Raw genomic sequence first — 26,160 nt, 5'->3', positions numbered from 1 at the left:
TATATTTGTTTGACTTATGGCTAACTTGAACTGTATGGTGCTGAACTTGAACCGGAAATGTAAAACAAATTATAAACAATTCAAATGGAAAAATTTTGTCTAATTGAAAAGAAAATTCGAAAATATTAAACTAGTCTTTTTTTATTGGCGTAGACGACTCTCACGCGGTTATAGCCGAGTTTAAAATTTAGTCTCTCATCCGGGGCTGTTTTCTTCCTTTCATTGAGGTTTTTGTTTTATGTGCGCACAACCCTGGGAAGGGCTGTTTCACCTTTTCACTTGAGCTCGTCTTCAAACGGATGTTTTTTAGCTACCCAAAGAATACTTGGTCTATGAGCGGAAGTCCTAAGCTGCTTGACCCACATTTAAAATAATCGTTTCTGACCACTCCCAAGTGAATGGCGTTCAGATAACTTTCCTCACTTGCGTGAATTTCTACACATGACTCTATCCTCCTTCAACTAGTATTTTTTTAAATAAAAAATATAAAAAATTGAATTGATATAATTGATGTACTAAAGCTATAATATCCTCCTCAAATGAAAAGTTTCGACCTGAGAACTCAATTTTGATAGATCAGTTTGTATGGTAGATACATGCTATAGTAGTCTGATCTAAACTATATGTTCGGAAATCGTAGCGTTGTCTTTAAGAATAGTCCAAGCCAAATTTCATGAAAATATCTCATCAAATAAAAAAAAAATTTATATAAAGACAGCAATTTGATCGTTCAATTTGTATGGCAGCTATATAATATAAAGATCGATCTGAACAACTTTTTCGGAGATCGCACAGTTGCCCTAAAAAATAATCCGTGTCAAATTCCTTGACTTTATCTCCTGAAATAAAAAAGTTGTAGAAGAAGTTTTTCTTCCAGGAACTACAAGAACTCGACTTTAAACATTCAGTGTTTATAGCAATTTTGCCCCTTAGTGCTCTAATATCGGCGCTTCCGACAAATGAGTATCTTCTAGAAAAAAAGATATGTGTCTTCTAAGTAATCCTCACCAGACGTCATACACTTATGCCAACGACTTTTTCAGTCCTCGAAACACTTTTCATAAGCACTTATTGGGAAGGCCTTCAGCTCTTTCAGCGAATTTAAACAAAATTTCGACAATTTCGACCGATTGAAAACGGGTTGCACGGAGCGCCAATATCTGTTTGGGGAATAAGAAAAAATCACACGGAGCCAAATCTGGAGGATACGGGGTATTCGATTTTATTTATTGGATTTAAATTCGGTCACAAACGTACACTTAAAAAAAAAATCGGCTTTATCGGTACGAGTCGAGCAAGAACGCGTTTCATACACAAAATATCCACCAAAATCATTCGAACGGACTAGTGAGAAATGTCGAGCACTCTTGCAATCTCTCCAATATTTTCCTGGTGATTTTCAATCATTTTCGCAACGATCACCCATACGAAAAAAAAACTTTTTCATTACATTCATAGTAGTATATACTTTGTCACATGTCGGTCTATAATATGGGGTGTGCCGTGTTTTAGCCTATGGAATTTAATACATAAAAGCTATCTCACTTAAGCAGCTGCAAGCTCATGAATTCAACATCTTCTCTGGTAAATATATTTATTGCCAGTCATTAGTAAAATATTTAAATTGTTAATAATGATCAGCAGATTCCTTTGGCACTGCATTCCGATACAAATCTCAAGTTATTATTTGTTTATCTGCATATAACCACATAAAATTAATTACAATTGTCAAAAGTATTTAAATATGCTATTAATATTTGTAAACACTTGGAAAATATTTTTAATGAAATCGTGACCAGTTCATAGTTTATGGAGCAACGCGCGCTATTCATGCAGTATGCTGTGCTTTCGAGTGAAATATGTAAATATGGTTATGGAAGATTAGAATATATTCAAATTACAAAAAAGTATGATTTTAATTTCATTAAGATATAAGTTGATAACGGTTTATAGTTATTTACTCATTTAATAAGGAAAAGAAAAAGAAAAATTTAAAGATATGTTGGTGATGATGATAGTTATGATAATTTGAAAAGAAAGTCACCTATTCGGTATAAAATAATAAATGTAAATACAAGCAAAAAATTATTTTAAAAATCTAGAAATATCCACCATTCAATTCATAAAGCTTTTCGAGTATTTTGATGGACAAGTGGCCATTTTGTCATGATTTCACACAATCAAACACATTATTTTCAATTCAAACTAACCAAAAACAAAGCAAAAGTATCCAATATGATAAGATCGAAACATTGTTCTAGGATAGCTACATTTTGATCTGCTTTGGTTTATTTTCGCCCGAAACACGGCAGTTATATTTGCTGAGGTTTGTAATATGTCCATGTTGCTTACACTAAAACATCGTCAGTAATTAAAATTTATTTATTTCATAATAAAGACTTGTACATCGCCTTCTACAGAAAACTTTATAATAACCGCTTGAATTTTAGGCGAATTTCGCACTCTTTGAGATAGCCTCTCTTCTTTTATGCTAACACCAGCTGTTCAGTACTAAACTTACAGTCAGAGCGCCTTCTTTTGAGCAATGTGGTCTTTCCAATTCATCATTTATTCATTATTCGAGCTTATATCTGCAGGTTTCAACAAAAACTTAGCAGTTATTTGAATATACAAAACATATACTGAGTATTTTCTCTATTTTTATTTTTAAAAAAATTTATTTTGGGTATTTCATTAGACTAATTTTAAGTAACTTTCTGTCTTAGAAAGTTTTTCGTTTCTCCTGCTATTCTTAGCTGAGATCCCATAAAAAAAACTCTCCCAACTGAGGAGTCTTCGTTATTTTAGTTCTGTATTGAACTCAAGCTTTTTATGTTGGCCACAAATTGGGAGTAAATCTTTAAAATTTCAACATTATGAAAGTCAGCGGTGACGTGTGAGACATGAAAGGGGTTTTTCGATTTGGATTATATTCCAACTTCCAACTTAAAGATGCCTCTCTATATTTTTCTCCAAATAAAAAGTAAACTAACAGAGTTGATTTAACTAAGCTTAATACCTTTTAGAAGGCTGTAACCCAAAAACTATTGAAAATATCGTTTTAAAAAAAAATAAAAATATGCAATTTGGTGCAACCTGTGTACCTTTTTATGTTCCAAGCACACTATATGTTTTATTTAAAACTAGCTGACCCGGCAAAATTTGTACTGCCTCATCCGATAAATAAAAGATATAAACTTTTGTATAAGATAATCTAAAAACAAACAAATGCTATGCAGTCAATCGACAGTTCTCGTCTGGTCAATCGACAGTTCTGGAGTGCCAAGAACCCTGTCGCAGAAAAGGTACACAAGAAGCTACGCCCATGTTATATAAGTGCTTCTTGAGCTAACAGTGGCCAGTGTAGATGGCAATGCGTAGCCAGAGTTTGTTCCTTGGAAGGTCGATTACATATTTAAACCTGCGGAGGTTGAAAGCGCCCATTACCAACTTGACATGGCACATGCCTTATACATAGTTGTTGCCAAAACGTCTCCCTGCTTATTAATTCTTCCTTGCGGAGCAGCTCCTTTATGGAATGAGGTCCCACCGCAGGGAAGTACTCAGGTCCTACCATGTTAGTGGTAGTCCATATGACTCATAGTTTTGCCGGATATCGAGATGAACCATACCACTTCCCTACCTCAGATCACGCGTAAATTATTTTTCCTTCAATTTTTGCTACTCTATCTCCCTTTACCAAGAGGTTTCAACCTGCTAAGATTTTTTTCACTTTTTGCCAATTTCAAAAGGTTCTGCATGGACCTAGACAGCATCCTAAAACTAAATAAAATAACATTATGTGATTTCCCAATACCTAGCATCTTATTTATGAATAAGTGTTATCACACTTAATTATCCATTAATTGTAGTAATTATAAACAACCGTAAGACTTAAAATTATTTTTACAAATATTACTTTGAAAATTCTCTTAATTTCTTATTAATTAGCTGCTATAAACCATACACTGATTAGAATCATTTTATTTCAAAATTTCAGCACTAAAACATGGGGTTACAAAAACACTACCTCAGATACGGACGCAGTGCGCGGGATCACATATTGGGTTTGGCGGGCGGAGGGCGACGCAACACCATTGTGAAAACCACCGGCGATAATGGACACAGCGGCCACAATGGCGGCCATGGTACACATCATCGATCCGATGGTGGGGGTGGTGGCGGCGGGGAACACGGTGGTATGCCAAATTTAACCAGCCGCCCCACCCCGCTGTCCATGCTAATATCACAAGGAGCTAAAATCAATAACCGTAAGTAAACAAGCAAAAGCCACTTAATTAAATAAATAAAAGCCAAATTAATTTAATATCAATTTCGTGCGATAAGCGAAAAAGCATAAACCATAATAATAATAAATAAATAAAATACAAACAACAACAAATAAAGAAGCCACACATTGCATTTTTTGGTTTGGAAGGCAAATTCTGCTCAAGGAAACCGAGTTAATTTTCCGGTTTGCAAAAGATTTTCGGTTGCCGATATTGCACAGCGGAAATTATGCACACACACATATAGATACGCTATTTGTATACATATTTATATGTGTTGGCATGTGTGTATGTACGTATGTAAATATACATATTTCACACTATAGAAAATGGCAATTGGTTTTAAAGTCAATATCACTTCAATTAAACAACAACCACTAACAATGACAACAACAAAGCAACAACTTGTGAAATTTTACCACAGTCACACATACTAACATACACATATACCATATATGTATTTGTTATTCTTAAAACCAAAACAGCATTTCGTGCTCGGCTCGACTCTGCTCGGCGCCGTCAGTGGCAATGATACTTGCTGCGCGTAGCCAGCGATCTTTGCGCAATCCAACATTCTAAAAACAAAACTCGGCGACTGCGCGAACGGCACACTTCCGAAGCGTAGGCCATCAAGTGCGCAAACATTGCTAGTCGCCGCCACCGCCAAGCATACAAGCGGCTAATATGAGTAGCGGCAGTAGCAGCTAGAAGCGGTAGCCAAAAATTGCTAAAGATCGAGTCTTGGCAATTTGCAGCTTGTTGCATTTATTTTCATTTCAATTCTCATTTTTTTGCTTATTCCGTTTATTTCATTTTATTTATTTCGCCTTTGTTGCTCTGCGCTCTATTGCTGGCCGCATTGGCAATTTCGGCAGTTGCAACAGTTGCTGCAGCACAAGTTCATTTCAACATTTTATATGCGGTCATTTGGTCTCGCCGTGCGGCGCGCTCAGCAAACTCCATTGCAGTCTTATATAATTGGCGTTTAAGTCTAAAAATTCACGTACGGAAAAAAGTTTAAATACAAAAATTACAAAAATAAAACTTAAATTGCCACCAACCACAAATCCGCAGTGGTTGCTGCTGCCCATACTTGCTGTTTGCCTAGACTCGTGCATGAAAACTTGTATTAGAAGTCTGCCGCCGCGCGAGTTGCTATAAACGTGATCGTCCACGTTGCGGCGATGCTGCGATTGGCGGAGCCAAAAACTTGTTGCCAAAAATCTTATAAAAGTGTCATAACACGCTATATAATACAAGTAATGTGTAATTTGTATGTGCTGGCCTGGCGTTTGGCGCTTATGTAAGCTGGTGAGTGGAAATCTGAATCTGAGCCGTGCAAGTCATGGAGAGTATTTCAAAAATTAAAATATTTGTTTTATTATTTTTTTAATAGAATTTGATAAACATTTTTTTTGTAGCCGCATTTACATTTTCAATTTGATGCAATTTATCAAACATCGCTCTTTACCGATGGTTTTCTTTGTTGTTTTGAAACGATTATTAGTGTACAAAAATTTTGTTCTTAAATCGCTCAATTTATCAAAAAAACCAAACTTATCTTTATTCAGACCCGGTCTTTCCATTAGGGCTCCTGTTGTTTTGTTCTTCAATTTGAGTCCAAGCGAAGCAAGGTCCTTCCTCTTCAACTTTGCTTCTTTCCTGGCGTGACTCCGTCGACTACTTTCAGAGCTGGAGTGCTTTCATCCATTCGGACGACATGATCTAGCCAGCGTAAACGCTGTCTCTTAATTGGCTGTACTATGTCAATTTCGTCGAGCTCACCGTTTCATCGACTGCGGTATTCGCCGTTGCCTATGTGAAAAGGACCAGAAATCTTCCGCAGATCTTTTCTCTCTAAAACCCATAACGTCGACTCATCACATTTTGTCGTTGTCCATGCCTCCATGAGTGACTTGTAGAGTTTGGTTTTTGTTCGTTAAGAGAGGACTTTACATCTCAATTGCCTACTCAGTCTGAAGTAGCACCTGTTATCATTTTGCGTTAGTTTCGAGGCTGACATTTTTGTTTCTGTTAATACTGGTTCCAATGTAGACGAAACTATCTACGGCTTCGGAGTTATGACTGTCAACAGTGACGTGGAAGCCGAGTTACGAGTGCGACAACATTTGTTGGATGATGGGAGATATTTCGTCTTACCCTCGTTCACTGCCAGACCCATTTGCTTTGCTTCCTTGTCCAGTCTGGAGAAAGCAGAACTAACGGCGCGGTTGTTGAGGCAGATACGCCAGCAGCTGTACACTCTTATAGAAGATTGTAACTTCTGTATTCAGCTCCACAGCTCGAAAAATTGTCTCCAGCAGTAGATTGAAGAAGTTGCATGATAGGGAGTCGCCTTGTCTGAAACCTCTTTTGGTATCGACGGAGCTTTTGGTATTGCTCAACGTCAGTTTACACAGTCGTATTAGTTTTGCTGGGATATCAAATTGAAACAAAGCGGCAGCTCTTTTTTGTGCTGTCAAAAGCAGTTTTAAAATCGACGAAGAGGTGGTGCGTGTTCGATTCACTTTTCACTGATATTTTCCAAGATTTGGCACATGGTGAATATCTGGTCAGTTGTTGATTTTCCAGATCTAAAGTCACACTGATAAGGTCCAATCAATTTGTTTATGGTGGGCTTTACTCTTTCACACACTACGCTCTATAGAACCTTATACGCGATGTTGAGGAATCTTATCCCATAGTAGCAGATTGTGGGGTCTCCCTTTTTGTGGATTGGGCAGAGCACACTTAAATTCCAATCGTCTTGCATGCCTTCGTTCAACCATATTCTACAAAGAAGCTGATGCATGCTCCTTATCAGTTCTTTAAAGCCATATTTGAATAGCTCAGCCAGCAATGCATCGGCCCCCGCCCCTTTGTTGTTCTTCAGATGGCTAACTGCTATTCGAACTTCTTCATGGTCGGGTCTCCTGGGGTTATGTTTCCACTGCCACGTAGCAGACTGGAGAAGTGTTCCCTACATAATTTTTGTATGCTGTAGGCATCAGTCACTAGATCACCTCTGTGGGTTCTACAAAAGTATGCTCCGGCCTCGAAACTTTTTGTTAGTCTTTGTAATATTGCGTGGATTTAATAAGAGATTTTGGAGAAGTAATTTTCTATAAATCAAATTCTATTATCCAAAATTTTCCAAATATTTCCGAATATATTAAGCTTGGATTAGTATCCATGTCGCATGGGTCTTCAGAGTTCTTGAGTTATTGCTTACGTTAACGCTCGTTATAACAAAATGTTTCCATAATTTTATTTTATTTTATTTTATTTTATTTTATTTTATTTTATTTTATTTTATTTTATTTTATTTTATTTTATTTTATTTTATTTTATTTTATTTTATTTTATTTTATTTTATTTTATTTTATTTTATTTTATTTTATTTTATTTTATTTTATTTTATTTTATTTTATTTTATTTTATTTTATTTTATTTTATTTTATTTTATTTTATTTTATTTTATTTTATTTTATTTTATTTTATTTTTCTTTGTTTCTCTTTTGCTGTCAAATTTAATTCCTCAATCAACAGTAAATTCATGATATCTCACTTAAACCATAATATATCACAATATCAGCACCCAATCAACACCCTACCCTCCTACCTCAAATCACAAAATATTTGTCTTATTCAAACTAACAATCCAGCCACACACATGCAAACACCCATAACAATTTTTTGACTAGAATAAATTAAATAACCAATCAAGGTTTAATCGAAAACACTAAAACTTGTAATTACCTGCTCGTTAACAAGGCAATGAAAATGCGAGCAAATAAATCCAAAATCTTAAGACAAGTAGGAGCTGTCGCTGTGACTTAGCATAGTTGAGCAGCCGCAGTGGTGCGCTTATGCAGATGCAGATTATGTACCACAAGCGAGCTTAAAATATTGCCATGAACGTTGAAGGCGTCGAGGTCTTCCAAAATCAAACACACATACGCGAGCAGTTTTATATTGCAATTTGCAAAAATGTAAACAAAGTGGCCAGGCACAACACATTACGTATGCTGTGCGCGTTCATATGTGAGGCAAGAAGGGTTCTACATGTTAGCACACACATGATTGATTTATAAATAAACTTGTATCCAAAATCCGCAGCCGCCATTGATCGCTTTATTACTTCGTATAGATTGTGTATGGCGTAGATAAATACTAAAACTGTTTATATTTAAGTCTTAGAACATGTTTATATGTATAGATGTTATGTACGTTCATGCAGTTGACCGTCGCATTGGCTGATCGCAACGACGTTTTGCTATTTAATTCTGTCAGCATAAAAGAGTTGCACTTGACAAGACCTCGTTAGTACCTGCCTACCTATGATTACCTTAATTGCAGCTTATTAAGATTATTTGAATGCAATTTTTCAACTCGTTTGTATACAGGGGGATTCTGAACGAGTCTTTACTTGTTTGAATTTTAGAGAGAAAATATGGGAGTCATTCTAAAAAGTCAAAAAAAAGATTTCTTTTTAACAGAATGTTATGGAAAGGAAAGAAGCTAACATACCACAGGCACAATAAATTAAAAAATATTAAAATATTGTTATTTTATTTTATTTTACTTTATTTCAATTTTTTTTAAATTTAAATTAACTTAAATTTTAATTTCATTTCACTGTACTTAATTTTTGGATTTATTTAACATAAATTATTTTATTTCATTTTTATTATTTCTTTTATTTATTTTGGATTTCTTATTTATTTCAATTTTGTTACTTGATTTTTTTTATCTTTATTTTTTCAGTGTTTATTTTGGTTTTTTTTTCAAAATATTTTTTTTTAATTTTATTTTATTTTATTTTACTTTATTTCATTTAATTTAATTTAGTTTAAGTTAATTTAATTTAATTTAATTTAATTTAATTTAATTTAATTTAATTTAATTTAATTTTATTTTATTTTAATTTTTTATTTTGCCTTATTTAATTAAATTTAATTTTGTTTTGCTATTTATCTTATTTCACTATATTTTATAGTATTTTCTATTTTTGCTATACATCATATCTTTATTTCTATTTTTTAATTTTTCATCAAGTTTAAACTATTTGTTAAAACCTGCACAATATCTTGTCAATGCATACATTGAAGATAGATATAACGTATACGCCGTGTAGCTCTGCTAAGGATTATACTCCCTTAAGCACTGATTGGTTATTATTGTAATTCATTTGACGTTAATTGAATGAACACAATGACAGTTGTCGTTACTATAGTTTATGAAATCAAATAGATCCAATAAAATTATTTTTCATACTGCACCTAAGGTCATTTAAGTGAAAAACAATCGCGCTAATCAGCTAGAATTATCGGCCATAAAAAGCGGTTTTGCACAATTATATTAATTGTAAAGCACCTTTTCTTGTTTGAGAAATGCCAATTAGACGATGAGGAAGTATTTATTAATTATTTCTAATAAATATTGCAATATTTTCTACTTTAGTCACTAAAGGTCCTTTATTAAATAGCACTTAATAGCAATTAGAAGACATTAAGAAGTGTTTATTATAATAAATACGCATACTAACTATTTACGAGGAATCAATAAATGCTTTATGCGTAATATATCATTTAATATTCAAATTTCGAGGTTAAAGTCTAATCTTTTAAAGAATTATTATGTCTATAGATATTGTTATACCTAAGAGAGTTTTTATTGCTAGTTGAAATTGAAAATAATATTATGTCTTTTACAAGGTGTGTTCCAAAGTAAACAGGATTTAAAAAAAAAACAGAATAAATGGTTTTTCGGCAAAATCAATTTATTTTATTCAAAATAGTCTCCTTCGGTTTCAGTACAGCTTTTTGCATGGTCCGAGTGCTTTAGCTCTAGTATGCCGGTGCAAGCCTTTTGAATGGCCTCTGCGTCTGCATAACGCTTTCTTTTCATGGGCAAATGCATTTTTTCGAAAAGGAAGAAGTCGCACGGTGCCATATCAGGTGAATACGGGGAGTGGTTAATGGTTAAAATTTGATTTTTGGTCAAATAATCGTCCTTCGAATGTTGGATTCTGAGCAATTTTTGGTCGTCAGTAAATTTGTGCAGAACAAACCGTGCACACACCTTTCGTAACCCCAAATGTTCGGTCAAAGTGCGATAAATCGATATTTTGGAGATGTTCAATTCCATTTCCATAAATTTCAATGATGATTTCGGCTGATTTTTGATGAATTCACGCACAGTTTCGATGGAATTTCCGGTGATAATGGATTTTGATTGGTCGTCATTTATGTCCTCACGACCACTTTGAAAACGTTGAAACCACTCTTGCACTCTGCTACGGGATAGGCAATCATCGCCACAAACTTTTTTCCTGAATTGAAACGTTTCGGTAAAAGTTTTACCAATTTTAAAACAAAATTTAATGTTGGCTCTATGTTCGAAGCTCATTTTCGCACCGATAACACAAACATACTGACACTTAAAACGCAATAACTTCACTTTCAATCTATGAAATGTCATGGAATTCTCACTGGACAATCGATAAAGATAGCAGATTTTAACGCACCAGTCGACGTATAGATGGTGCCACCAGAGGGAGGCCTTTGTATACGCTCACTAGTCTCTCAGTTTCTGAATCGATCTGAATTTGTGCACAAGTTCTTTTGTCCACCAAAAAGCTGCTCATTTGTCTGTATCGAAGATATAGGATCACTTTAAGGTATACATACTGTAGCTGCCATATAAACTGATGGGATAAGATATTCATAACAGAGTTTTATCTTTATATTTTCATATTCATCTTCTTTTTCTGTATTAAACAACTTTTACTCAACTTGATCAAACATATTATATCAAAAAATATAACTAGAAAGAACTAGCAAAGCATTTTCCGTTGGCCGGTGCAGCCTAAGCTAACCTTTGTTCTCGTTTTTCCTTTCAACTCCCACTTTTTCTACAATAAAAAAAAACTCAGTTAATCCTCAGCATAACCACACATATCTCAATTTTATAACATTGCTACTAAATTGCAACCCATAATTGTCTATATTCTCCTACGAAATTTGTCAGATTTAACGCTATTACAATTTCGATTATTCACATACAGATTTTGGCCCCTACAAATTAGCGCCCATTTAATAACAAAAGCCATCGAAACTTATTGTTTACCGCTAAAAACGCTGTTACGACATTGCCACACAGTCGCAAGCGGACAATATGCTGCAAGCTACGTAAATTGCCTCGGCAAATACTCATCCAATTGCTTTTGCTAATTTCTTACAAAGTCTTCAGCTCGACAGCTACAGCAATAATAACAAAAACAACACAAGCAAATAAATTAAAGTCGACTGCATGATTCTGCAAATACTCGAGACCGAGGTACTTGCGGCCGGCTTGTTTACTGCGAACGCCCAGTAGCAGCTGCTTTTCGTGTACAAACACACACATACGCACACATAGTCAGCGGCATTTAGCATATTGCACGTATGTGTATTGTATGTGTGAGCAGGTGAATGCATTGAATGCACTTTGCAGCGAATGTGTGGCGATTGTTTGGAGTGATAAATAACAAATGGGCAACAAAGAAGCAGTGAAACTCCATTGTTGTTGTGTTTAGCACAACACAAATGTGTGGGTATGTTTGGCAGTGCTGCTGTTGTAGTACGAAGAAGTGGTGAATCAACAACAAAATCAATAACAACAACAAATTTGCCACCAAAAAAGCTTGAAAGTATAAAGGCAAGAGGAGTAAGTGCAGACGATGTGATAGAGGAGGCAGAATTACATGGGCTGTGTGGAAAATGAAAATACAGCGATAACCGCAAATCTTTGTAAGATAAACACAAGACCATCAGTATTGCCAAATCCATTTCAAATAATCTCGGCGCATGCCAAAAATTAGTTGCGCACACGAAGTGAAAAATTAGCACTTCGTAAAATAAATTAAAGGTCGAGTACTCGTGACCCGGTCAAGGAAATATTTGCCATGTTCGAAAATAATTTTCTGCTAAATGTGGAATGGTCAACAGATAATAAATTTGAAAACTGAGAGTGAAGTGCTGATTTGAAAAATATTTTTAAGAGACACACCTTGTGTAACAGCCTAAAAAAAGACGATTTTTGGGAATTTGAAAAAGTTGGACCTAACAATTTTTTTTAATAAATAATAACTCAGTGGTACATTTTTACATATTTTGAAAATAAAAAGACAAATTTTGGAAGAAAAAGATTGAATATTTTTCTAGTTATAAGAGTTCTCCAACCACGCTAAAAATTTCTTTGTGAATGAAACCTGAAAAAAATTTCTTTAACAGAAGATATTACCCATACCTGCGGCCCAAAGAAAAAACAAAAATGAATAAAGTCTTCATTTTCGAAGAAATATGGACCGATGATTCCATCGGCTCACAAACCACACCTTCTTCTGGATGAAATAGCAGCTCTTGAACCTCTATACAATGCTCTTGGTCCCAAATGCGGAAATTTTGTTTGTTTACCTACCCATTGAGCCAGAAAGGGGCTCTTTGCTAAACAAAATTTGGCTCGAAAACGTCGGATTTTCTTGGACCTTTCACTTTCAAATAGAACGAAGCGATGATGCTTGGGAAGGTTGAGCAGTTTCAGTTCTTGCACAAACTGTATGTTGTACGCTTTCAGTTTAAGCTCTCGACGTTAAATGCGCCAAGCCGTACCATGCGTCGATCTGAATCGACTCTCGACGGTCTTCGTGTATACTCTCAGCTACGGCTGCAATATTTTCTTCACTGCGTGCTGGTCTTGGCCTATTCGGTCGAATATTATTGAATAATAAATGCTGGGTCTCAATATGGGTGATGTTGTTGCGAATAGCTCGCTTAGTAGGCCGATTATGTTGACCATAAGTTGAGTGGAGCGCGAGAAACACATTCTTTACAGAACGTGAATTTTCGTAATAAAATTGAACGATTTGTAAACGTTGTTCAGACGTAAGTATTTCCATGATGAAATGCCAAACAATACTGAACAAAAATAATGTGACAGCTTGCCTCGACTCACGCATGATCTGTTAAAAAAGAGGCTATTTAAAAAGGACCTCTATTTGGATCACCCGTTACATATAGACTCAGGACTGTGATTTTATTATGTTCAGACAGCTCTACATACTGCTCAAAATCCTCAACTTACGATCGGCTATGAGTTTATATGACTGCCTCATTGCCCAAAACTAGCAATAACCAAATATTTCTTTCAATAAATTCCTTTGATATTATATTTTCCAAAATGTGAGCTACCTCAAGTTAAATCGGTTTTATGGTTGTGAACAATTATTTTGTGGAAGTTTTGTCCAAGTAAACCACTTTTGATCGCCCATCCGTTTAACTGGATAGGTCTAACTTTAAAATATATGCTTTCATAAGGCATTACATGGGTTTCCTCGTGTAAAAAACAGCCCTTTTCTACATTTTTTTCTCATATTAAAAATAAATATTTCATTAGAATTTTTTATTTTTACAAACATACACTAAAAATTCTGAACTTTTTGGAAAAAAAATATATTAAACTCGGCCATTGCGACGCCATTTCCGGTAACCCCTCGGAAAAAAGATGCGACCGCGTTGGCAGAATAACTCCTTACAAGATCATCTAAAGTGAAAAAATACGTTTTTTATTTAAAAAATTAACTTAGAACTTGGACGAAGGACAAAAAAAGCTGAAAATTGTATTTTTGGCAGACATTTCTACAAAAAAAATGAAAATTTTGCGACGAAAGTTCTCAAAGCGTATATCTCCGAAACTACTATTACTCGGATCAACTCGAAAATTTAGGACAAGATAAGAAACGCTACAAAATTTCCAGCCTGCTTAGTAAATAAGGCCAAAACTTTCCAAATTTTATATAGACATTCCATATTCACAATGTAATTTCATAATTAAATTTTGTAAGCTTAAAAAAATAGTTTGCGTCTGCTGCATTTTACTAAAATAAATAAGTTTAACTAAACAAGTTTTTATTTAATTTCGCATTTTTTTAAATTCACCATCTATTTTAAGTGACATAAACTAATGCAGCGAGAAAAACGTGTAACCGCAGAAATCTTGATTGTGCGCGCTATCGCGCAAGCGCAAACTCCACACCTGCTCTGGCGCTGCCTTGCAGCCGACAATTCTAAGCCGGTGTGCAACTAATAAACTCTTGCTTAGCAGCGAGTTAGTGAGCAGCCAGATTCGGTTAGGCACGCGGTTGATTATTATTTTTCTGCTTCTGCTTCTTCTTCTACTTTTGTTTACATTTGATTAAAACGGCCAACAACAAAAAACAGGCATTGCTTTGGATTAAATTTGCGCAGGCGCAGCAAGCAAACTTGCATTTCACTACAAAATACCGCATAAATGTGTGCGATTGTATGAATGCCGTGTGCGCACGCGAACTAGCGATTTTTAGCACATTCAATATATAAAATTATACATATATATATATGTATGTATGTATGTATGTTTGTAGGCAATACATATATATTTCGGCATTTCTGTGCACATTCGCTCTCTGCTTTGCCGCTGCTTTCTTGTATAACACGCCGGCAACGCGACCGGCATTCGCCGCGCAATGCAACAAGCTGACAAATTACAACAACAACTAGCAGTTACATTTGCCTATATGCGGTGAGTTAGTGACTTAAGCAAAAAGCTGTCAGAAAATTTTCCTTTTCACTGCAATTTCATTAAAAAGCATTCTACAATTGTACCTTATGACTTGCTAACTAAACGCTCGCTAGTTGTTGTTTGTAATTTAATCATACTTGTAACTTACAGTTACAGAACTGTAGCGGAATTGCGGAAAATAAGTGAGTGGTTATATCTCAATGCGTAAACAACAATAATTAAATTGCCGTCATAGCGAATATGTAAATATACTCGCACACACACACATACATACATACATAAAGCCGTGCTATAGTGTGACCTTAGGCTTGAGTAGGCATGAAAAAACCCGCTATTATTGAGTAAATTTCCATTCCACACGTTATCGATACGGGTTCGCTCAATTGGACTTGTTATTGGCAGCCAAACAGGATGGCGGTAGTCCTTGTAAGCGCACACTCATGCACACAGTTGTTGTATATGCGATACTCTTTCATGCCATGCTTAAGGTAAAAAATCGCAATTGGCACTTTAACGGACAGTCAGCCAAATATTTCGACTTGCATATGATACATATATGAATAAGAGGGTGGTTCTAAAATGAAAAATTAAGAAAAAAAAAAAAAATTGAAAAACGTCGATTCATTCTCAGTCTCTTTTGAACTCGATCCTTCTCTTCCAACTTTTTTAACCAGTCTGCAAAAAAATTTTGTCTTAAAACTCTCAGTCCACTCAAATTTTTGTCCGCCGAGACACATTCTCAAGTGTAGGCACAAAAAGAGTCAAGAAGGCGGATCCAAATTTGGAAAATACGGTGAATGTGGCAGCGGTTCATAGCTGCTGGAGGTCTTCTAACGCTCAGTCTACTCAAAATTTTTGTGCGGCGAGCGACTTTATCATGCTTAGGCACAAAAAAAGTCGAGAAGTTCTTAGCTCAGTTCGGCCAATTCGGACGAAGTATACTCCGGTTTGTTTTCGCGATGGAAGAACTATCTTTTGGGCGTCAAATTAGACCAATAATACGTTATAACAGAACCCGATTTTGCATTTCTGCCAGTAGTCGATGTAGATCACATCTTGTGAATCGCAGAATATGAAGACCATCAATTTGCGACCTACTTTGGCGTACTTTCGGAGAGTTTAGTCCAATGTTTAAACTGTACCTTCGTTTCTAGTGTGTATCAGTGGTTCCAAGTTTGACCAATGGCCACGAAAAGAGATAGAACTGTCCTCAAGTTTTATGGAGGTAGGTGTCCCGAGTGATGTCCGACTGACTTTAATATACGCTTTTTGTCCGGAGCAAGCGCGACCGACCGACCTTTGACACGTTATTCGTAATGGGAAAATGGACAATGATGTTGGCGCGGGAATATGCTGTCCGGAGTGAGCCATAAGATAACCTTTTAAGTTGCCGGTCTTCTGCAGTATATTTCAAGCTGAGACTTTGCTATTGAGAAACCCGTGGAACTAACCTCTAATGCATCAGCAAAAAACACCAGAGTTAGCTTCTACGTGAAATATAGAAAGTGTTGCTAGAAGCAAGTAACTTCACTACTATTGTGTGCCGGACCACAAAGACATCGAGAGCAATGAAATAGTGAACGAGATTGACAAAAATGGTGTGCGTCTAACAACCGAAAACGTGATCAACATTGGGAAACCCATGCATTGTCTATACGACGATCTGCGCAAAAGCATGGTAAAGAAAATCAAATTCCGATGGAACAAACTACCTGGCATGACTACGCTGTAAGCATCTGGGGTTCCCACGGTAGGATACACTAGAGGGAATATCGATAATGAGGCCATAGAGTATGTTAAAATTCGCGTCAAATGCAGGCATCCTGAAGGGATGTCATCCCTCATGGACCTAGGAACTGAACTCCATCTGGTATCGCAAAGAACCAAAACTGGTCTATGCTTGGCTTCTTGGCCTATCAAATTAACTTAACTTAATCTATTCTTAGTAGTAGCCGTTTTTGGGGCATTTTGGCGTCGATTACCACAAATATATAGAAGAAGAATACAGTATACAGAATCCAAAAACTCTTTGATTTTAATGCGCGATTTCTTTTCGAATAACTCTCCAAAATTGCTCTCCATTCTTAATTTTTCTTCCATTTTTTATAGTCCGCGGACATGCCAGCTTCATACGTCATCAAAACATAACCACGAGTACGATTCGGCTGTCATTTAGATAATATACTTTAAGAGAGCGTATATATCTTAAATAATCTACTTAATGATAGTTTATTTCTTGCGAAAAAGGTTTCATCCACCGAAAGTTCAAATAATTATTGGACCACCCTCGTATACGAGTACACATGAGCACCTTCAAATTTAGCCTCATATAAACCTGCGTGGCTCTTGAAGCACTGCTGTACCAACCTTTTGACAATTTTTTATATTTTTAAAATATTCGCACATTCATATTCATTTACTCGTGCTGTAATGGCCATTAATAAACGATAACACTAATTAGCCTAAATACGCCGGCAACCGATCTCTTTATTCACTCGCCTAGTTATGAGCAAAATATCACATTGAAATGTAAAAAAAAATGAATTTAATATTTTAAGTGAATTTTAATGAAATTGCTCAACGTATGCGGAAGTCAATTCTCTGGAGAGACACAACGCATAAATCAGCCAATTATAAGTTGTTTTGTAATGGCAATTACCTTCTACGTAGAAGGTGTTGTGGAGTTTTTAGCATTGTCCACGTAAAATAAATTATAAATGAAATAAAATTCTTAACTTTTTATTAAATTAATTAAAACACTTAGAGCAGCATACACACACACACACTCACACATGTATGCAAATATCACCGGTGTTTTGTCCGTATTGTACGTGATCGAGATTTTTCCATATAAGCCGCGGTGAAAAAGTAAAGCAATTGTTCTATAAGACAATTGTGCATAAACAATAGAGAAAAATATGCATATAATAAAATTCTTACTATTTGCGACACAAAACGATTTCAGGTTTGAATTACATAGCATTTTTAGCATTTTTTAAATATTTTAATTATTTTTACGCGGTCAGGTGAAGAACTCGTTGTAGATAGGAGCGATTGTAGCTACAGATTCCAGAAGACTTTATAGACATACTGCAACCATATGTGTGAGCATTAGATCACATAACAATAACAAAAAGTCGGGAAAAGTTGAAAGTGAGCTCTCGCACATCACTCGCTCTGAACACTTAGCTTGATAGAATTTAAAAATTTAATTATTTTATATACGCTTATCATTTATATAAATAATATATACGATCCACGACGTTTCTTTTTACGGCAAAAAAAATTTTTTGTGCAAAATTAGGGTATATTAGAAGTGACCATGCACTTAGGTAACAGAGCGGCGTTACTAGCCCTGAACTCACTAACAATGCGTTCAGGGTTGGTCGAGGAGCGCCTAACCTCGCTATTACCAGCATCGAGTGACATCCTAGAATCGCTAACGGTAGAATGGGAGCAGATCGGTATCCTCTTGTGTTCTACTACTAGATTGCTGGGTTTCACGGAAGCTTGGCCAGCGCTGGGCCACCATCGGTACATACGCTTTCGCAAAAACCTTTTGGCCCATGATCGATCGCGAGAGATCTCTTTGCCTTCAGGAATGCTAGCCTCTCCCTAGTCGTGAGGCTTTTAACAGGCTATTGCCCTTTATGCGTCCATGCTAGAAGGTTGGGAATCTTACCAGACGCTGTATAGAGAAGATGAGGTGTAAAGAACTTAACACTTCCTTCTGGACTATCCCGCGTTTTGGAGGTCAAGAATTAAACACTTGGAAGCGCATACCTTCAGGCATTCCACTGAACTGGAAATTAAACGTCTGTGCAAATTTTGCTTATTTATAAGTTCGAATCAAGAGGTCCATGTTTTTTACAAGTATAGCTTCACAAAGTACTACATATAGCAATCAACGGACGATCTTTGATCAGCCTTCTAATCTATCCCTAACCTTGGATATCTTAAGTTCCGGGTATACAAATAATTATTATTTACGATTCAATAAATGAACAAAATTTTATGGATTATCTATGAAAATTGTTATAAATACAAATAGTCAATTCTCTGGAGAGACACAACGCATAAATCAGCCAATTATAACCAAGTTATGCTACTAAAATAAACTGCCTCAAACGTTTAACTATTTAAAAGCCTACTAATATACAGTAAATGTAAATTTGGCAATCCAAACACACTTGAAATAAATTGTATAAATCAACACATATTATTTTGCTAATTTCTTTAACCAACTCAGCCAAATATGTAATATAATATGGCAACTGTATTGGTGTATTGGTGATGCGTGCAACAATTAGCGGCTCAATTTCATTGTATGTACCCACTCATTATCACAACAGTTGCATGCACAACAACAACATATGAACCAAGCCAACAACAAATGAACCAAGCCAGCAAACTGCAGATCATTTAAGTACTAACTGTCTTGGCCATTTGTCTGCCTGACCGCACAGACCAAACTGCCGCGTCATTTGGTTTTCCACGCCAATGCGAATTTGTGCAACATTCGCGACGCGAAAATTTGCAGCATGCATTTCCATGCTTATGTGTGTGTGTGTGTCAATAGGGGCATGCATTTGTGTTGCACGTGAGCTTTGAGTTTTTACTAACTGCGGTGAGTTGAGCATAATAATAGTATGTATAACACTACTTTGCCTTTGGTGCATTGTTTGGTGACACCACTTCACCACTTGGCATTGTTGTTGTTGTTGTTGCTCACCTGTTTTGTCATTGTTTAGGGGTGTTGCTGTCACTGGCCGCAGGTGGAAAATATATTTCAAGTTGACTTTTTTCACTTTGCTTTGCCAACAACAACTCGCAGATAATGACAGTGCAAAATGGATGGATATACGTATATAAACCGGTAACTTTTTGTTTGTATTTCACTATCTAATTGTTTTGGCGGCTGTATGCAAAAGTCATTCTCGAAGCTCTCACGACTCATGCGCCGTTTAGAAAAAAATTGCATCTTTTGTGTGAGACAATGCAAATGTGCAACATAAAACACGCTTAGTTTAAATTGGTGCAAACTTAGACTGTCTATTTAACTGGTTTAACGGTATGGACAAACATTTTTTTTTTTAAATTTAAGAAACTTGATATTTTTTAATGAGTGTAGAGCGTCAGAGAGTAATTTATAAATGTTTTACCACTTGGTTTTGTGCGATAATTGCCATATTGAAGGTAACTCTGGGACATGCGATTTTCACAAGCGCCTCTTGTTGCGAATTGTCCATTAACAAAGTCATTCGCCATAGACAAAATCAAGTAATAATCACTTAATTGAAAGTACGGACTATACCTTATGTTGGATGCATAAGAACTCTCACCTAACTACCGAAGCTTCTGATGGCTCACAAGCCATGTTTGTGGCCTGGTGTTGTCCTAATGGAACACAATTGCTCTTCTATTCGACTAAAATTTCAGAAAATCCAATTATTGCTAGTACTGGTCCGACTTAAAATTTCGCCTGTAGGAGCGCAACTCATAGTAGATGGTTACCCGCAAATCCCATAGCAAACCCTTCCTGATCGTCAACCTTGGTTTGTCTAGGGACCCACCTTTCATCACCGGTTACCATCTGCTTCAGCAATGGATTGATTTTGTTGCGATTCAGCAGCTATCCACAGTTGAAAATTAGGTTCAAGAGGTTTTTGGGCGATAACTCGGTTGGCACTGCTACCTCGAGTTTCTTCTTGTATTCAGCTTTATTTAAATGACTCCAGACACTTTTTGGTGCAATGTTTAGTTCATGCGCAATCAAAATAGTACTTAAGTGACGGTCAGACTGGCTGATTTTCACTACTTTATCGATTTTTTGAAAATTTATAAATCCATAAATATTATTCACCTAGCCGGCTGGCTGGCGTATTTCTGCTTTAGTGTTAGGGATTCTTCGGAACCCAGACTTTTCTGTTTCTAGACAGACATATGATTTCAGAAAAGGAGAAGATTTCTTTTTCCCCAATCTCAATATCAAGCTGTCGAACCTTATTACCATTTTATTACTCTTAACAATACTTTTATCAAAAATCGGCTTAAATCTGAGGCTACATCAAATGCACTGAACTCGTTCAATATTTAGTCAAAATAAAGTTGCGCCGATTCTAAAGCCGGGTTTTCTATATTTCTCCTGTGATTTGGATTCAGGATTCATTTGGTTATGATTAACAGTTCTAGAGAAAATCGAAGCTTGGCTCTGGACTTATTTTGGAAACGATCGTTTCCTGGCATATATTTATTTTACGGTTAAATACGCCATCTGATTCTATAGTTAAACATAGAATTTTGAACATTTTTCATTGAAGTAATTCAAGTTAAAATAAAAAATTATTAAATTAAGAAGATTAAAAATTAAATTAAGAGACTAAGATGTACAGACTTACTATTAAAAATATCATTATAAACACTCTAATTGGAAATATCTTATTTATTTATTTAAACAAAATACAATTTTAAATAATTTTGCTACAAATAAAATATAACATCGCTAACCTTCGGCTATAATCGGAAATATATTTGCAGAGATATTATTTATATTACATAAATTATAAAAGTATAGGCATGAAAACTCGATCTCGCTGTCTGAGTCTATTATACGTACCTTGTTGTTATTGAAATATAAAGTTGTTAAGCGCTAAGTGCGCTAATAATAATAAGTGGAGCTCTTTGTATAAATGGATATTTCCTCACTTAAAAGCGTAGCAGTCAAGTTTAAAGCGATTCGTATTGAAATTTTGCAAATCACCAATGCAAGTATGTTCAAAAAGTGCAATGCAGTAAATCAAGCTGATTAAAAACTAGTGTAGAACCATCGGATATGGAGGTAAGACTGGTCCGCTCTCTATACAAATGCTTTGATTTCAATTGTCTCTTTTAACATGGAGGTGTACAACCAGACATTTTGAAAAGTGTTCTGAAGTAACTCATTGCGGGATGGTAAACTTTAGTGTGTGCTTATTTATGTACATGCTATTATATATGCAGATTAGAAATGAGTAGAATAGACAACAGCGTAACAGTCAATATAGAGATATAGATATAGAGGTATCCACAAACCACTCTGCATTCATTTTGCGCCAGTTTAACAATAAAATTTTCAGAAATTCTGATCTTTATACCCCGAACAGAGTATATTAAATTTGCTACTATGTCGGTAACAACAGAAAGGAAACGTCGGGGACACTATAAAATATATATAAAACTAATCAGCGTGACCAGCTGAGACGATTTAGCTATGTCCATCTGTACATCTGTAAATACACGAACAAGTCCCCCAGCTTTTAAAATATTGATATGAAATTTTGAACACGTTCTATTCTTCCCAACAAGCTGCTCCTTTGTCAGAAACAATAAAATACCGATATTACATTTAGCGGTCATACAAACATACCTATTAAACTCAACATGAAAAACATTTAAATTTGATAAAGCTCGTCACGAAATTTGGCATAGATCGTTATGTATATAAAGCAACGCGATACAGTCTTCGAAGTTAGTATTTAGATTGGACAGCTACTACTGTGATCAAATTGAAAGGTGAATTTTGTCGATTTCATCTCCTTCAAAGTAATTTTCTTTAGCTGCAATACACTTATGCCAACGAATTTTCCAGTCATCATAGCACTTGGAAAAATCCTTCGTCGTGATGGCCATCACGCCTTCTTCGATTCAGCCTGTTTTTCCTCAATTGAGTCAAAATGGTGTCCTCGAAGTGGTCATGTGAATTTGCTGAATAGCCAGAAGTACACGAAGGAAAATCAGGCGAATGCGGTGGTTGTGGCGCGATATTAGTTGAAAAAGTGGCGAAATAAACACGAATAACCAATGCAGTTTGAGATGGTGCATTATCGCACTTCTTTGTTCAATCAATTCAGACAAAGTAAAAATCGAAGAATTCACTTTTAGAGCCTCACAAAACGACACGTATCTCAAATATCACGATAGACTGCGAAGAAATTCATCAGATGGGACCACTACAGCGCATAACTGCCATTCAAGCTGACCGATCAGAATCAAGATAAAGATCTCTGTACACGCTTTTATTCTTATTTGAACGAAACTGAACACCTTCGGTGCAGCCATTTTTTTCATTTTAAGTTCATTTTAAGCCCTGAAACCACTACTTGAACTAGTATAATTCGGACTAGTTGAATTGTAGAAAATAACATCTAATTGTTAGCTAATTTTATTTTACCAGCTTGTTAAAAATATCACTATATGGTATACATACGTACATGCATATACGATACACATACTCTACTGTACAAGTACTGTTATATAATATAATATACCTTAATATGCGTATTGAATTAGAAGCAGACTACTTGTAGAATGGTTTGCATTTCATCTTGCCCTAAATGCTTATTAGCCATATCGTATTAACCAGTCACTCATGACAATGATTATTGCACACATGAATATATATTATATATCCACTAGTAAATACTTACATATGTACATACAGACATTCCTAAGTAGGCGTTCGGCAGCGCATGCGCAGCAATAAAACTTCGCAGAAAATAACTTTTGTTGGCTCAGGGGCGGTAAATGCGCTACTGTACAGTCAGCTTATCGCAGGCGCACACAAATTTCGGTAGCAATAGGCATAGACTAACATTTAGCGATTTTTAGTACATGGGCCGAAACTGTTGTTACTCATGTGTCACTACTTTTGCAATGCAATGGCAGCGTAATTTCATCTTTTGCTTAAAATATTTACCAAAAATCGACTTGCGATGCTCAAGCTTAACGCTAAACTTACTGACACACTCATACACATGCAAATAATTTATTATATGTACATATATATGAACACATGTGCTTTTGTAATAAATCTGGAGGTGTTGCGCATGCGTGGAAGTAAATTGGCAGCTGTGCAGCCAGGCAACGTAGGAAAGCCAACAGACAGTTTGGACCAACAGTGGGGCAGTCGAACAAGCAGCGGCCGTGCAAAATATTTAAGTGGCAAAGAGTTAAATATTTAAACGCCTTACAAAATTCAACTGCCAGACACCAGTAGTGGATCCAATGCATCTAATTATGGCTGCGAGTGTGTTACTGAAGGTATACTTTTAGTTTATGGCCGCGGTTAAACCCGAGCAAGTAATTGTCGAATATGAATATGAAAAGGTTTCACTAAATTTTTTTGAATATTTCTTTAAATATTTTTTTTTAATTTTTTTTATACTTTTTTTTTACGTTTTTTTCCTTCAAAGCGCTTTTTTATTATTTAATTAACGGCAACTTGCCGGAATATAATGCGAAATATGACCGAGTGGCATGAATGGCGCGGCGCTGTGGAATTCCCTTGACCTTGAAGATGTTGTCTTAACGCTTTTCGCTTTTATTGACCATTTTTTCGGTGTATTTGCGCAACTTTCACTGCGTCACAGGCAAACGAGCAAGAAGAAGCGCTGACGCAGCGCTCGCCGTCAAGCGATTGCCGTACGAACATATTCAAGCCAAATTGACCATGCTAATGTGTGTGGTTTACGTTCAGCGGCAACAGCAACAACTACACCAATAAAGCGACGTAGCAGAAAACAGAAACAAAAACGTCTTTTGGTGACAGCGGTGAGTTCGCAGCGCTGAGCCGAGTTGGTACGACAATACCACACCATTATAAAAAATTGCCACTTTTTGTAACAACAACACAATACAGCAAAAGCAAATGCAAAGCAGAAATCTCCATATTGTCTTGTTCGGGTATCGTTGTAATATGCAATAAAAGCGCTGAAACACAGCAGCTAATAAAAGCAACGCTTTTGCGAATTCAAGGTCGCCACTGATGGCTTGCGTCGCGCTGAAATTGCTACCATTTATTCCACGCTTTCAAATGGTTTGCTGCTGCTGCGGCTGCGCAGAAAATTATTATAACTTTTGTGACATAGTTTGGCTCGTTTGCCGGCTATTGGTCTTTCAAGCGCTTTATATTTGACCTATTGAACTTTAGCGCATACTTTTGTTACAATTACTTTATTGAAGTTTGGATGAATATTTACTGGAAGTATAATATATTGAGATATTTTAATTTTATTTTCTCATAATTAAATATACACACGCTTCATTTTAAGCGAGACAGCTTAGTGTTACTTTGATTTATGGGGTAACATGATTTCTAGGGTAAAAAATAGCCTTTTTCAGCAATTTTTTTCCTATGGGAAAAATGAAATATTTTATTAGAATTTTGTATTGTTACAACTATGATCTATTAATCAAGAAATCCTGCAATTTTTGGAAAAAGATTTTAAACTCCGCCATTTCCGGTGACCCCTCGGAATGAAGATGCGCCCGTGTTGGTGAAAAAATACGTGTTCTAGTTAAAACTTTAACTTAGAACTTGGACTAAGGGAAAAAAACTGAAAATTGGATTTTTGGCAGACATTTTTAGAAAAAAATTAAAATTTTAGTGAAAATTTCCAAGATTTTTTTCATATAGTTGTAATCGAAAAAATACTTCGTCCAAGTCTTTAAGAATTGTATCCCAAAGACCTAATTACGTACTTTATAGTTATCGAAGAAAATTTCGATTATCATCACAAAATTTATTCATGCTATACTTTCCAGAACAGTCGAAACTTTGTTGAAAGCTGTATCTTTTATGAATGGCCGTATTTTAGGACCAACAAAGTGTCCAATTTTCAGCTTTTCCGCACTAAGTTCGGAAGTTTTGTGCAAATGTCACCAAAGCAATAATCTTGAAAACCTTTACAGTTTTCTTTTTCTTTTCTAACATCGTCACATATTATTGCACTGAGTTCATTCTGATAGTATATATTTCACCCTCTTATTCGCATCCACTGGTAGATGGAACAATTTCGGGGTATTTGGCGTCATCATTGTTTCTGAGTAGTCTGTGGAAATTGCTTTTGAAAGGAAGGCGAAAATCCCTTTGAGTAAAACGGTTTATTTTGTAAACTGTAATTCTAGATATCTCTACTGTAAAGTTTGTGTCTCTTACTGTTTAATTATCCAACTATCGGTTAAAGTATAGGTTAGTTACCCAAGAGCGGCAACAGAGATTGCTGTTAAAGTTTCTAATGGTTTCTTAAGGACAATTTGATAAATCGAACCAAAACTATTGTGTAGTTGAGAACGTACATCCCTTTTTGCATAAGGCTGATGAATTGCATCTGTAAAATTGATAGAAGTGATTAGGCTATGGTAAGCGATTAGGAGTTTTTTTAATAAGTGGCGTTGCGGAAAGTTTTTATGCATAGAATTATCTTAAATTCAAAAACCATAAATTTTTTGG

The 26,160-nt window shown here is 35.7% G+C and overlaps 1 protein-coding gene across 2 annotated transcripts in view; it reads left to right on the top strand.

Moving 5' to 3' along the window:
- The window catches only part of LOC126761882 (lysosome membrane protein 2), an 85,712-nt gene that overhangs the window by 35,738 nt on the left and 23,814 nt on the right, over nt 1-26,160 (top strand). For both annotated transcript variants that reach the window (XM_050478318.1, XM_050478317.1), the window contains exon 2: nt 4,001-4,271. In XM_050478318.1, coding sequence (XP_050334275.1) covers nt 4,010-4,271 — 262 coding nt within the window. In that variant the 5' untranslated portion in view covers nt 4,001-4,009. The remainder of the gene's footprint in view (nt 1-4,000; nt 4,272-26,160) is intronic.

This window comes from Bactrocera neohumeralis, chromosome 6, assembly GCF_024586455.1.
Source record: "Bactrocera neohumeralis isolate Rockhampton chromosome 6, APGP_CSIRO_Bneo_wtdbg2-racon-allhic-juicebox.fasta_v2, whole genome shotgun sequence".
NCBI lineage: Eukaryota > Metazoa > Arthropoda > Insecta > Diptera > Tephritidae > Bactrocera > Bactrocera neohumeralis.
This window is presented reverse-complemented; position numbering and strand designations above follow the sequence as displayed.